The sequence below is a fragment of the Varroa jacobsoni genome, unplaced genomic scaffold (genome assembly GCF_002532875.2).
Source record: "Varroa jacobsoni isolate VJ856 unplaced genomic scaffold, vjacob_1.0 scaffold_1358, whole genome shotgun sequence".
NCBI lineage: Eukaryota > Metazoa > Arthropoda > Arachnida > Mesostigmata > Varroidae > Varroa > Varroa jacobsoni.
Window position 1 is genome coordinate 442,639 of NW_019214260.1, and position 15,033 is coordinate 457,671.

A 15,033-nucleotide genomic window follows, 5' to 3' on the forward strand; every position below is an offset into this window, starting at 1 on the left:
GCCCAGCAAAAAACAGGTATATATTTGTGCGGCAGGTACGTATCACGGAGGATAAAACGATATCGGAAGCAAAACGTTGGCCACATATATTTTAGCTTTTCTAGGGCATTTCTGATTGTCATATTATGTCGATGACATACATAATAGCTTGAATAGTTTTATAAAACGTCACCTTAGGTAAAAGTAAATAGCAGGTTTAGTTCATTACGGAGATGCTTTTGGGATTGTTGCATGGGGTTTATATTGATTTACTCCAGATCTGGATATCACAGAATTGGGGCACAGTGTTAATGAAAATAGACTCAATCGATGTGAGGTCAAGATGGTATGAGCTTTAGCTATATATATGTAATCCTTGCATACCCACTAAAAGGCTTCCCCATTTATACTAGGTAGTTAGTAACTTCGATGAAAACATTGTTGACATTGTCCGGGAGCCAAACTTGATCAATTTTGTTACGTTGTACAGTTATCTAGTTGTATATGAATTTTATATCGTTCGAAAGCATAGCGCCCATATCTTTGACAGGAAACGCGTCGTTGCGTACCACAGACTGTATATCATGCAGAAAAAATCGTGCGCTAAACGAGTTTTCTAGGAAGTTGATTTTACTGACGCCGATAAGCGAATTCTTCGAAAAATATCAAGGAAAAACGGCCGAACGGAAAATGCCATTGAAGTTGCGCACACTGACCGCTGCAGTATAAGTTTACCTTACTTAGAATAGTAATAATCCTGACGATCCACAAGCATATCTCGATATAGCTAACGTATAGCTAGTTACCTTCAACGGCGTGGCTTTGTCCAAAATAATAAGGCCTTGATATTATATTGTGTACTTTGTGCTAATTTCTATATTAGAGCGATGATGTCGGGCTGCAAGTTTAAATAGCTTCGCTAGTAGGAAACAAAAGCCTGAGTGTTACAGATACGTCCGTTCGATTCTAGACAGAGTCAAGTTAAAAAATTATTTTTCCTGTTCTCATTACGATGCGTTATTGCATTTTATTCAGGTTCGATATTTAGGAATTTTTTTTAGGAAGATTTTGCTAGGAAGAGGTTGTATGTTATGCTGGATTTACGTGTCGTAGATTGAAATCTTGTCAAGTTACTACACAGTCTGTCTCACTCACATATCGATTTAGTTGCCCATACTTCAATAGTTCAAATTTTACATCTCAGTTTTAACGTCATTGGACATTACGAAGTTTTCTTAAACCTTGCTTCCTTTAACTAAGCGTGTAATATCATATCATGAAGTTATTGAGGCATCTTCCAAGTTTGTGGTGGACGTAACTCATCCGGGTTCTCCTTTATATCTATCTGTTATATACGGACCAATGGGTTTAATTCGTGACATTTGATAGAAGCAGGTTCTCTATAAGGTTAGTATAGTGGCACCATTCGATGAGGGCGTAAATAATCGGTTTTCGGTGTCATTCTATCTTAATGCTCTGGATAGGAGATGCTAGTTCTGAAACAGCTTTAGCAGTGGATGAATAGAAAGCCCAGATTGTTTTTCTTTACCACGCACACAACGATCAAGATCCTCGAAAGCTGACACATGATGCGAATATTATCCAGCTTTTTTCAACCTTATTGCCGCTAGAATACCTCAGCCGTTACAAGACATATATGAAATACGTCAGCAATACCTTTTAGCAGGACAAAAGTCCAATGGAAAGGAATCAAGAACGAGAACAGATGCGAAATAGTGTAACATAGATACATACACCTTCGTTCTCCTTTACGTATGCACGATCTAGTTCGCTGTATTGGCCTGCCGTATGCTAAAGCTTCAGTGCACCTATGCTTACACCTGAATAATGCGCTAAATACGTACTTATGAAAAAATTCATCTAAACCTATCGTATCTAGCGTCAATTTTTTGTAAAAATTCGCTGTATGTGCTGGGTTTTTTAGTGAAAGGCCCACCCGGTTTACTTTTCACCATACAGGGGATGGATACGCTCTTATTCATATATACTTCCCAGATACGATAGTTTTTAGCCCCACGATAGATTTATCGTTGAGCTACTACCGCTAATGCCTTTAGTGACCGGTTATGACAAATAAATACGGGGGTTCTTTGTAGTCTTTATCTGACAGTGACAGCTAAGATAGATGGGTTAAACGTTACTGTCTTTGCAGGTGTAGGCCGGAGCGACGTTCGTATAGCGCTTGTTAACAGCTTTTTTACACAGCAAAGTAGAAGAAATCAGTGGAAACATTTCGTAAGGATAACAGAAAAACGGAAATAGTTGCCTTTCTGAATTCGTCTACAGTGCAGCATTTTGAGGGCAAACTTAATATTTTTATGACCATAGATAGACAAAGAGACCTTATAAACCCAGATGATTTTAAAAGACGTACACATTCTTCCGTCGAAAGCTCCCCGTGAAGCCGTGAAAAAAACGCCGGAACTGTGAAACAATCTATTATTTCAAAGATTAATAGTAAAGAACCCGTCAGATCTCTTACGAACTATTACTTCAATTCAGAAATAAGTATCACTGAAATTTTTAGGAGGTCGCTCTGCTTATAGAGAATTATCTATTATTCCTTTTCAAAAAGTTATTAGGTCCACTGATGAGAATTCTGCTCAAGAATTTTTGCGTAAATATATTGCGCAAAGTATGGTAACTTTAGTGTCTAAGCTTAGTCGAATAAATAAACGTATAGGTTCAGAACAGGAGTTAGTATAGATATAAAAATACCTCTTACTAATTTAGATACTAATAGAAATGAATAAAAATGAATTATTATTATTTCTAGCTGTATATCTCCGAATTACTATACTTCTTTGCTCGAAGAAGATGTTGGTTGCTACAAACTTTACTATTTGGCTTTTCTAAATAATTCTGCGATCACTTTTGCAAACAACACAATTATTCATAAGCATTCGAGGCTTAATTTCAAAAAAGACATTTTTTCGTATCCATCTTAACTAAGGATGTCCTTTGTAGAGGTTTATAGAAAGATATTATATTCATGGTGGTCTCCAAGAGGTAACTGATCAGCTTTTCTAATGCACCAGATACGAGTACGAATGACTGCATCGATTCGTATCCGTTTCTGGGGATTTGAACCAAAAGTCTGCAATCTCCCTTGTTACCTCGTCCATACTCCTCTAAACGGAAATTCAATAGCTTCGATTTTAGGGCCGAACAATGTACAATTGACCTTCATGGATTGCATCGACCCATTGACACAACGTTTTTCACCTGTCTGCAAGACATCACGAGGACGTTACACGCTTCTCGATTCCGTGCCGGACGAAAACAAAGAGCAACGATAGAGACTTTCAGACATGTTTGCCGTCTCGGTACATGCGCAGATCGTATTCGGTTAGGTGTACGTACCGCTATGTACAAGAAGACCCTGAATGAGTATATGGACGATGCCGTTGATTGACGTCTTCCTCGTTTCCCTGAAGTTATTCCACAAAGGATTGAGAAAAAGGCCGCCGAGGAAAGTGACCCGCTGTAACGAAGACAGGATCTCAGATATAACTAGGATAACGGCTAGTATGATTCCGAGAGACAATTCAGCTTCGCTGGACACCGCGTCTTCCTTGATCGTTGCGATCGCGCTTAGGACAGCGATAACCGTGTGCTGAATAGCGACCCACCTGATGAGAAAAACACTCGGTGTTTATAGAGCAGACTTAGTTTACTATTATCACTACTGCCACTCAGCATTGTTCTAGGTTGGAGCAATTTGATTAATCTCAATAAGATTTATTTGCGAATTTCTAATTAGCCATGTCCTCAGCTTGGAGAGAGGCCTGGACCTACTGGTACCTAGTGGCCTTCGACAGAAGGTACCTTTAGATAGAAGGTAAGTCGCACTTAATTGGCTTTCGTGTTCTAATAATCGTGGGCCAACAAATTTTGCATTGCCCTTTATGTGAAACATCTAGAAAGGCACAAGTATTGGATATATTGGCAGCTCTATTCAACGGTGCCTTACTTGGTGTCAATGATGTAAGAATAAAGTGCCCATATGCTGTTGTTAAGCTCTAAAGCAATGTACTTTTTATGTTATAACATCGTATTTATTACTGAAAATTTGCCCGAACTCTATCGTTTGTTATTAGAATCAATTTAATTATTCATTACAAATTCTCTGCTCACGTACTGAAAGAATATTAGGGATTTATGAGTTCAGCTGGAACTCTGCGTTTCTACCTTTTTCTATGGGTATATATTTAGATAGTAACCTGAAATTCCGAAATAAGAAGGAAAAGAGGATAATTGCGATAAAGTATTTTAACGAATTTTAAAGGAAGGTTGATAAGCAAAGTCGGCAAAGAAACAATCTATGGACGATTGGCATTTACCTCGGCTTTTAGGTGTAACCTAAATATATCTAGAAATACATACGAAAGGCTTTCTCCAAAATGGCTAAACTTAGGTTAGTCTTCTATGGGGACTGTGTGAATTTTTTCAACAATGGTATATGCAGCAGCTTGTGGTAAGCAAATACACGATTCCTGCACAACTTACCATCTTTGGAGATGGGCATAGTGTAACGCAAGTACAAACCCAGAAACACAAGCGAATAATGCTTTGTATGATTGCAGATAATAGCACACAGCAGTAACTGTTAAAGAGGCCAGCAACTTAGTAAACAGCCTGAAAAATTTCGTACAAAAATATAAAATTTAGGGTCTTCAATCAGTACGGGCGCATCGTTAAGTTGCTATCTACTTTTCTGTATGAAATTACGTAAGATATATTATTTTAGAACAGCATAATTATGGTGTTGCAATTTCAGTTATAGTTCCAAGGTTACATGAGCGTTGAGTTACATAACGGGCAGGTTCTGAAAGCCTTCCTTCGTTGGTAAATGTCTAGGTTTTATCCAAGAACAGCGACTGACAAGCGAGGTTCCAATCCAGTTAGTTAACAAAAAGTAGTTAGAATTAAAGCGATTGCCCGAATATCAGTTGTTAGATATATACCCAAATGACTGTTCAAAAAACACTATATACATCCCAACAAACTACTCTCTGCTACGAAAATCAGCGTAAGTTTTCGATTAAAATTCAGCATAGTCTATGTTAGGATATTGTATAAGGCCGTAGTAAAGTAAAATGGAAGTTACAATGATAAATGCAAGAGTGCCCACGGAGTACCTCTTAAATGTTCCTATTTCAGGTCCGCCACTTAAGCTTATCTAACGAGGCAATTTAGAATGGGAAAGAATATCCGTCGGTTGACAAGTAACGATTTGTAAGTGGTCTGTATTAGTTTTTAGCCGTAAATTTATTCTCCAAACAGAAGGGTAATTTTTTATTTTCCTTTTGGCCGTCGCAGACTGCTTTCGGAAGGTCGATCACTTTTAGACACATTTACATATGATTCATCCGTTCCGTAGCATCGAAAGTGTTTTTCCTAAAACAAAATCAACGATATTGACAATAAGAGGTTGGCAAAACAAAGTCTGTCACTTCGCGCACATAGGCAGCATATAAAAATAGAAATTCAATGATGTGTAGCCAATGAGAAATCCTCTTCGTAGTTGAGGTCGAATTGTTAAGAGAGGCTCATGTTTCTGATACTACCCATTTACTTCATATTCCGCTACTTCAGTCATTTTAAATCGACGCCTTAGAGAATGTACAAGCATAAACTGACATGACAAGCCAGCCATAAATGCACGCCTTTTCCGTAAATTGCTCTTAGAGATTCAGATACCAAAAAACTCAGAAAATGATGCTATACGGAGAGCACCGAACGCATTGCTAGCCACTGATCACTTTCTAGAATAAGTAGTTTCAAAGAAGTGTATGGGTTGGCAAACGTCTGACGCGTTCACTTCCGGAAAAGTGTCAGCACCTATGTTTACCCTCTTGACGATATATGACAATGCAAACAGCATTATCGTCCCCAGCTGTAGAAGGTCTTTACCTGGGAAGCGCAATTTTTGCGGTTCCAAATAGGTCGGACGTTATAAGCATGGCCAATCAGCCAGATCTTCATTCAGACCATTCAGTCAGATTCTGAATGAAGATCTGGCACCTTTTTTTTTTTCATAAACTGCATATACATGAAGTGTAACGCAATAGCCTATTTCCAAATTACTATATTTAAACATTTGTCTGCGCAGGTTACTAATATCTAAAGCTTTAATGAGAAAAACGGGGATCACTTGGAAATTTCACATGTCACATATCCATCTGGACCTTAACTTTTTAGCATGTAACAACAGACTTACAACTACTGCAGGACAAATTGATTGACCCAGAGACATATCTAGTTTAATCTGCCGGTCTGACAATCCTGATACGTTTTAATCGATTTAAATAGGCTGTGTCTGATCTAATCGAACAAGTGGACAACAAATTATCATGATTTGATACTCTTGTGCACCATAAGATGGCCTCACGCCTTTATTTAGACAAGTATCGACAGCATCGTGAGTGACACCCTTAAGAATGACGAAGAGACAATCAAGTTATGACATTTTGAACATTAATTTATAACGGAATGAATAGGTACTTTTACAGCTGTCTCATAGAGTGTACCTTAAGTAAGATAATATAACATAATATGAATAAGCACGTATACTATAATTTCGTAATACGATGACGGGTCCAACAGGATTTTGGTCTTCGTTCATTAAACCACATAAAGATAGGTCTTCATTCATTTTTTTCGGCTGGAACATTTTAATACAATGATAGTAATAACCTGCAAGACTATAATTCATTCCAAGGCCGGAAAGCATGTGAACCGCAGCCCTGCAAAAAATAAGCCTTGCAAATTCAGCCACTGCAGTTCTATTTATCATTATTACTGTGCTAGAAGTCGATCTGGCGTCATAAGCGATTACAAGCAGGCAAAGTTTGCCAGCCAGCCGCCGCTACCGCAGCAGAGGAAGTGCTTCTAAGTGGCACAGCAGCGGACATCTGCCTGTAACGGCGGACAACAACAAAAACTCTGTTTTGCAGATGCTATGCTAGTGTTGTTCTTGTGACAGTCAGATATATATAAATACAACTTCCAAAGCAAGTACTTTAAGAAAATGAGAATGACTTACGAAAGCTCGGAAGGCGTAGGGGAGCCGCCAAATAGTGTGGTAGAAATCCATTCGCCTGCCCACAGTTTAAGGGCGTCTAAAGGCGCAAGTACACCCAGTAGCCAAAGAAGGGGCAACAAACAAATAAATGTGTCAAGAAATGGAACCAGCATATGGTTCATTCCTTCCACTGGAACCTCACGTAGGAAGACTGCGCCACCTACTAGGCATCCGAGATAAAACGGTCGCATCAAAGGTTGGTACCTGTAGCAGTCAACAAAAGAGTTAGTGTATAATAATTAGGAATAAACTTACTTTTTTAGAGCCCTTGTAGAAAGCTATTGGGTCGTCAAACATAATCACGTATTTATAACTCTCTTTAACTTTAATCAGTTTTCCCAGGAATCCGAATCAATGGAAGCTGTAGATACTAGTGACTACAAGTGGCCAGTTGGAAGGGCTGGATTGTATCGAGTTTAGACCGGGCCGTCACGTGCCTGCTTTGCCCTGTTTGACTTACTAACCATAGGAATAGAAGCAATAATAAGTATTCTATTGGGTATACACTTCGATAACGATTCGTTCTGTTGCCCCATTCTCTGATGGTAGCATACTGTGAAAATCTCTGCCACGCTCGTTAAATCTTTGACACCAACTATTTTTTGAGATCAAGGGCGAAAGGCCAAGACAATGCATACGAATAGATCTAGATTCTTTCACGATTTTAACAAACTTCTATCTTAGATAATTTGATCAAGAAACATCGCTCTGGATCATGTGGTTTTCTGTTTTGCCTCTATATCATAGTCAAAGCCATACGGTCGAAGCATCAAAGCTCTATGTATTTCTTTAAAACTTGTTATATAATAAATTGTTTATTTTTTAATCATAAATTTACTTTAGAACAATGCATTTCGCGTTCACTAGTCTTCGAGGCACTTCCAGGCCGAGGTAGAGACAGTTTATCTAGAACAGGACCTATCCAATTTAACCTACTGTATGCAGACTCGAAACTAAACTTACCAAGTTTCATGAAATGCGCCTATTGGTGGTTGAAAGCTGGCGGTCTCTACGGGAGCCTCTACTGCCAGCGAATGGAACGTGACGCAATCAGCTAGCCATAGTAGATGTCGTATTAGCATCTCAACTGTCCAATATTTAATCACCTTTCTATGCTGCGTGGTCCCATATAATAGAAAATACAGCAACCGGATTTAAGGCTCTAATTAATTATCGATTATAGGAAAATTTGATTATTAGAGACATGTCTAAGTTTTGTAAATTATGCCTAGGCTTAAACTCGCCATCCAAGTATACTGCTAGCTGGCTAATTGAGCACTGATCAACACACTAATGTATGCAATTCATTAGAATTCCAAAATGATCTTTCCTCAAAATGCTTGATCGCATCAATCGATACGTTATCAGATTTACGTATGCAGGTTTCGTTAATTGAATTCGTTCAGCGCTACTATTGAGACATTTATGACTAATTCTAAATCAATATGACGATTTAAATGTGTCGTATTCGACGACAGCTCTATTTATAAATTTTCTAAAATGTTCCTAAAACACCGGTGGAACATTTATGATAATCAGTTTTCACAGTATGAAAATATCAAACTTTCTATTATAAAATCTAAAGAGTTAAACATAGTAATACCGACAAATACATAGTTCTTGAACTAACTGGAAAGCAAGAAACCGTAAGAAAGGACGGAATGGTATTATAAGCGGTTATGGGCTAGACTTAGCACTGCATGTCACCTTTTTCAGGACGGGTCTGTTCAGATATAGAAATGAATAAAATTCCCATTAGCGAGATCCTGCAGAGGTTGAGGACTATATTCGTTATATAGGTTGAACTAAATAAGTCAAAAAATGTTTGAATGGCCACAATCATGCGTTCTGGATACTTATCTTGATACGATATTTATGCCTAGATAACGACGCATTTATTTTGGAGTCACATAAACGCATCGTGACACATGTTTAAAGCACCACCCGATTCACGTATAGCACAAAGCAGTCTATAGCAAGAAATTGTCGGCTCGCAAAAATTAAAATGAATAATATATGGTCATAGATAAAGAAAAATCGTACAGCCATTAATGATTTTAATTACACCAAGTCACCAAAGTGAACTGGAAGGTCTTGGACGGATCCTAAATCTATGCTCTTATATCTTAAATTGAGCTAAGTCGATCGTAGAAAAGGCAGATTTGGTGAGCAGTTGACAGTTGAGTTGCTATTATTACCCTAATTGTTCTTAAGTATCCAGAAATAGAATAGAAATACATCTTGTCTTTTTTGCAAATTTTACGTTGTCGTTGTCAGCTTGTCTACCGTATGCGTCGGCAGAGACTTCATTACTTTCCTCTGTAGACATTTTGCCTACCAGATATGAAAGCTTATCGTTGATTTTACCGTAATTCGGAGCCAAATTATGCCAAAAATCAAGTCCGCAATGATCGACGATATATAAAAGTGCCAGCTTTCTCACCATATTCCAGTTTGCATCTTACAAGGTTCACTGTTTCGTTATGGGACCTACTGACAAATCTTGTAATGCTCTAAATTCTGCGCTGATGTATCGAACTAAGTCAGATCATCAAGCTCAGAACGCTTACCTCGGTCATATCATACAATATCGCACTTGAATTACCATAGGTTCTATACACATAGAACCAAGATACTGAACAAATGAATTGTTAACCGAATAAACATACTATGCCCCTTTCGGGCACATCGGTACCTATCTCTAAAACATCACATCTCTTAAATCTCATACATTGTAGCCTAGAGCTTTTTCGAAATATGCCAAAATGGCGAGCAAATATAGATGTATTAGGACCTCGAAGACGCGACAAAACGAAAATTATTCATGGTGTATTATTCTCAACAAATTCGAGTATCTTTCAAACGGAGAACCAAGAGGCGCTTTGAGGTTAGTTTGGTCTTCGATATTGACTGCCATTTTGTAAGTATGAATGTGGACCGGCTGTTTGCTAGATGTTCAGACTATTTAGCTATTTAGCTTATCGTTCATATTGCTGAGTGATCAGGATCTCGAGTACGGTATTTCTTCATCTGAAGAAAGATGACATGTTCTGATGTTAGCAAAAACATTCTCTTTTTTCTGTTCGTACTGATGAAGCTTTTATAAGGGAAGCTGCAATTCACGGAAATCGAATGTAGATCTAGTCCACGCTCGCAACCGATCACAAAGTAAATATCCAAAGCAACATGTTGGTGCTAGGATCTTTTTAGCAATAAGTGTTTTTATTGCGCGTCGTCATTCATCATCGGCCCAGCAACATACAGACAGTAGCAAATTATTTTACCGCATCGAGAGTTCTTACATAAATGTCCGTCTACTTAACATCGCCAGACACCATCGTCCACCGATATCAGAAATCTGCATTAAGTGGCAGGAATGGATGAATGTTTCTATGCGGACCCTTTTCTGCTATGGCAATGAAGAAAAGAGCGCGGAACGAGTCTTAAACCATATGCTTTTATACCCATCTATAACAACAAAGGCGATTATAATAAAACTAAATGTCCATGTCTACGTGAAATTATTTGCGACACATATATCCGTCCTAATTATGATCAATTTTATGGCCATTATCTTAAGCTCTATGGACGACAGCGGCTAAGTGGGTTACCCGCGACAGCCTTCACCCATCACGAGGCACAAGGCGGACATATATATATATATGTATATCGGCAACGAACTTGCTGAGAGTAGTTATCTAATACCTTTCCTAATGGATCATCCAGGAAAAAAAACTATAGGCTGTACAATAGAATCGAAGCTAGAAACTGTTTAATACGATCATATAGTTTTAGTTATGTTGATATGTTGTTAAATTTAGCGAGGTCTACGAAGAGTACGACAGGAATCGATCGCCGTTGGATCCGGAACACGCCAAACTAAAGGTTGCCGCAAATCGCAGCAGGGACCTCCTGAGCTTTCCTGAGCTTTTATAAGGACCGTGTTCGAGTGAGTGCTCGTCACTGGCGTAAACGTGCGCGCTTACAGCGAGCAACATGCCTGAAAAGCTCCACCTATCGCCACGGTGTTACGGAGGCTATGACCAGTCTTCATTTAATTTCTTTATAATATTCAATATTGTGACTAATGATTTGTCTCCTTTTGTTACGATCGGTTTGTCAACTTCGGATTGTTCAAGCTAAAGAGGTATGAGCTATTGTTGGATCCCCTTTGCAGCTCATCCGTCAATTATAATCAACCCACGTCGCTTGTGTGGTGAGCGTTTTAACGTAAGAAACGTTTAGAAATCAAGTTTGTCGTTTCAACCAGTATGAGTTCGCTGGGCTATTAATCAACAGAGCTTTGAGGTCTTCATACAGTAAGCACAGCTGAGTCGTCTCTATCTAAATAAAAACTAGCTCATAAACAAAAGTAATAACATTATAATGATCATGATACCTTGCCATTGTTGCGTTCCACGAATACTTTTCTTGTACACGTGTACATTCATCCAGCTGTATTATAGTAATCTACATTTGTCTAGCATTAGCGAAATGCATAGAAACACTGTTCCCTTGACAATTTGTATGGATAAAGCTACTTATCCACCCTCTTCCAGGCACAGGTATTGTGTTTTTCCTGATAATTTCCCGCAGTCGATATTGTTATTTGCGACCGAAATGACCAATAAACGTCTTCAATTTGGATCGTCGCGCTAAAATAATTGCCGAATGTCAAGAGCTTCCAGTCTGTCCATAATGTTGATATGCTGCGGGGTTTCCCTAATAACGTGTCCTCAAATGTATCAATTTCTCAGATTCACAAATTCTGCTTATAAACAGTTTATACATTAGTTAAATATCTAGTAACATATATGTATATATGCGTGTCGACGAGAAGGCCTAAACTAACGAGCCTTGGTTTTTTAGCCATAGGGGTCTAAACAGCAAATCGGCCGGGACATTAAGGTACCAATCCGAGTCGGCTTCATAAAGCAATGTTCAGGTCCCTCCAATGCTGGCAAATACTTTAAGCAAGTCAATACCGTTAAAATGCCACCTAAACAAGTTATCACGTTGTTCTTAACGCTGGCCATCATCAACTTGTTTCCGTAGAACACACAATCATTGCCAAAACCTAAAATATATGGGATCTAATATATCATATTATAATAATTCTTCAATTCCTTCTCAATTCCTCAGTTGTGTACCCTAATTAATCGTTGTTAGGAATATGTTGTTATACTTACGCTAAGCCAGAAGTTTAAGTAGAGAACAGACGCTTCAAGGCAAGCCGCTGTGATCGCATATAAAAAGGCACAAGGAAAGGGTCTGTATGCACACGGCCATTTGTCCTGCAATCAAGAACGATCGTTTTTGCGGTAGTCTGAATAAGTACCGGAGTGAACGGGAAAATGCATTTATTGGAAAGTTTGTTATCAAACAATGCATCGAGCCGAAGTACAACATGGCATCGTCTCAACACGAACTTACTCCCGCAGACGTGCTATTATTCTGTTGTACTGGTTCGGATTCTCTCTTATAGCTACTGCTAAATTGCAGTTTATTAAAATCTTGTCCCATTAGATTCATTATTACACGGCCCAGGCTATTTCCTAGAGCCGATTACCTTGCTTTGGAAGTTCAGCCGCATCGCGTCCAATCACACACAAAAGGAATCGCAATTTTTTCATCATTAAGTTCTCTCGAGCGAGATCTTCTCTAATCGCCCTCTAGCCATATTGTAACTTCGTAACAGATGTCCAGTACTGTTTGTGTTAGCTGTTGTCTGCTCCAAACTGTGACTGAGTTATCGTGACCCATTATTCCACCGCTGTCCCGTTGTCCCCAGACGGAAATTTTCAAAATTCCATGTAAATTCTAAACCGCTCATGAAACCAAGTAGATAAGCAACACAGATATTCTTAAGTGGCTCTGAGCCGTTGCCTGATGCCAACCAGATTTAAGAAAAGTAATGTCTTATGCTTTTTTTCAGCGTACGACCGATTTTTTCTTGCATCTGTTAATGTCGTCATCATCATTTCCAGCTAAGCTAAACGCTTATACACAAAAAGCCGTTAAAACCCCGTTCGAGATGGTTTGCATACACGCACAGACAAAATCTACTGGTCTTAAAGTGGAATATAAACAAACCTACCTTCGAGTGTACCATGTCATCGTCGGTGTACTCAGGAGCTACAATATGGCCTCGCCGCACCTCGCACACAACCCACAGCACAATGACAAGCACAAATGATAGAGCAGCAAATATTCCACAGGCGGAATAGAAGTCGAGGTAGTAGTTGCGCACCAGAGAGTCCAGCAAGAGGCCACCAACGATAAATGGGAAAAAAAATAGACCACTTTCGAGCAGCCAATAGCTCAGCCGAGGACAACCCCGTAGCGTATCTGAAAATTAATTCGAAAAAAATTGAAATTTGTAATTGGCTATAGAGAGTAAGAACGTGCTGCTACACTCTGCAGAGCATTCAAACGAATAATAATTATGAAGGCTTCTAGATCTCTACGCACGTAATGTTATTCAATGCCGTAAGAGAAGAATATGTATTTAAACAATGACCAACTTTTAAAGGCCTCCATCCCATATAGCAGTTCTGTGGGCCCTCAATTGGTGAACCCTTTTAAAAATTTCTCTATGTTAAAATAGAACCGTTGCCAATATATCTCACATTGTTTACTTCAAACAGCAGGACCAAGTCAATGTCACTAGGTGTTTGGAGTTAGACAATGACAGATATGCTCAATTTCAACCTGTGTATGTTAGTGTTCATATTGACGGAAAGCCGTCTCGTTGGCTCGAAGACAACCGGCCGTACGCTAGGTTTGTAGGACTCCAGTAACATACGATTAGCGATCTTACATCCGAACTAGGCATCGGGATGCCTATCAACGAGGCTCGAATACCAATTATGTCATGGTAGCACTATTAACCAGTCGATTTGTAAAGAAAAAGCTAAGCATTTGCGTTCTGGGACTGCAATTGTCTATACGTAACCCTATCATAATAGTTGTTTCATTCGTAAAAGTGTAGAAATCGCGCTACACGCTTGCGATACACATTTACGGCTATGTATACATAGAAGCTCCTGGACCCAGTATCGTCGACAAGTAAGATCAATTAACTGAATCAATATATAGAAAAACAAATGAGCGAGACAGCAGGGCCGCGCGAAGTACGTTTTGAAAACACTTATAAGGCTGCCAATGCAAAGCGTACGCCTTGTTAGCCATATAACTATATTTCCTATATATACAACTATATATAATTGTTTTACCATATTCTTATAGAATACATTTGGTTGACTGCGTAAGAGGTGTTTGTTCCAGTAGCAACTTGAACATGTATCTAGAGGACAAAGAAATTGCACTTACTATTTACATTATGAACATTGAAAGGTTAAAATATACAAGAATAGGCAGGAACCGGCTGTTGGCCCTAGCCACCAGTGCAAACGGTATAATCGACTAAGAAGAAGAGTCGAGAGTATTCGGTCAGAACTCAGGGGTGGGGGTAACGTGCGCGGTGTGAAGGCCGCACGCAATCTGAATCACCTAAAATACATGCATACAAACGATAGTTCAAATAAATATATAACAGAACATCGTATCGAGTAAATACTAGAAATTCAATCGCTTCTTAAAGAAACATTATTTGTAGCCATTTGGCATTTTCTGAAGTTAGTTATATGACTTCAACGGGCAACTGCCGTACCACAGCGCGAAATAGCTATGTTCAGAAAAAAAAAAAAAAAAAAAAAACTACATAATGATACAGAGTTATGAAAAGGAATAAATTAAGCGAAAATAGTTATATAGCTTTAACTTCGATTTTAGCTTTGATGTTAGCCAAATGTTGATTTACGTTCAAGTTGTTATAAAGGATCGTACTAAAATTGGAAATTCAGGCGAAAACATGTTAGTATCAATATCGTTTACCGCATTACTCTAAGATTCTTACCTGACTAAAAGGCTATCCAATAGTCTGT

The 15,033-nt window shown here is 38.7% G+C and overlaps 1 protein-coding gene across 2 annotated transcripts in view; it reads right to left on the reverse strand.

Moving 5' to 3' along the window:
* The window catches only part of LOC111269143 (pecanex-like protein 4), a 41,199-nt gene that overhangs the window by 15,963 nt on the left and 10,203 nt on the right, over window positions 1–15,033 (reverse strand). For both annotated transcript variants that reach the window (XM_022848539.2, XM_022848541.2), the window contains exons 2-7: window positions 13,185–13,435; window positions 12,277–12,381; window positions 8,051–8,202; window positions 7,049–7,291; window positions 4,510–4,638; window positions 3,364–3,632 (exon numbers count right to left, since the gene is read on the reverse strand). In XM_022848539.2, the coding sequence (XP_022704274.1) occupies window positions 3,364–3,632; window positions 4,510–4,638; window positions 7,049–7,291; window positions 8,051–8,202; window positions 12,277–12,381; window positions 13,185–13,435 (1,149 nt within the window). The remainder of the gene's footprint in view (window positions 1–3,363; window positions 3,633–4,509; window positions 4,639–7,048; window positions 7,292–8,050; window positions 8,203–12,276; window positions 12,382–13,184; window positions 13,436–15,033) is intronic.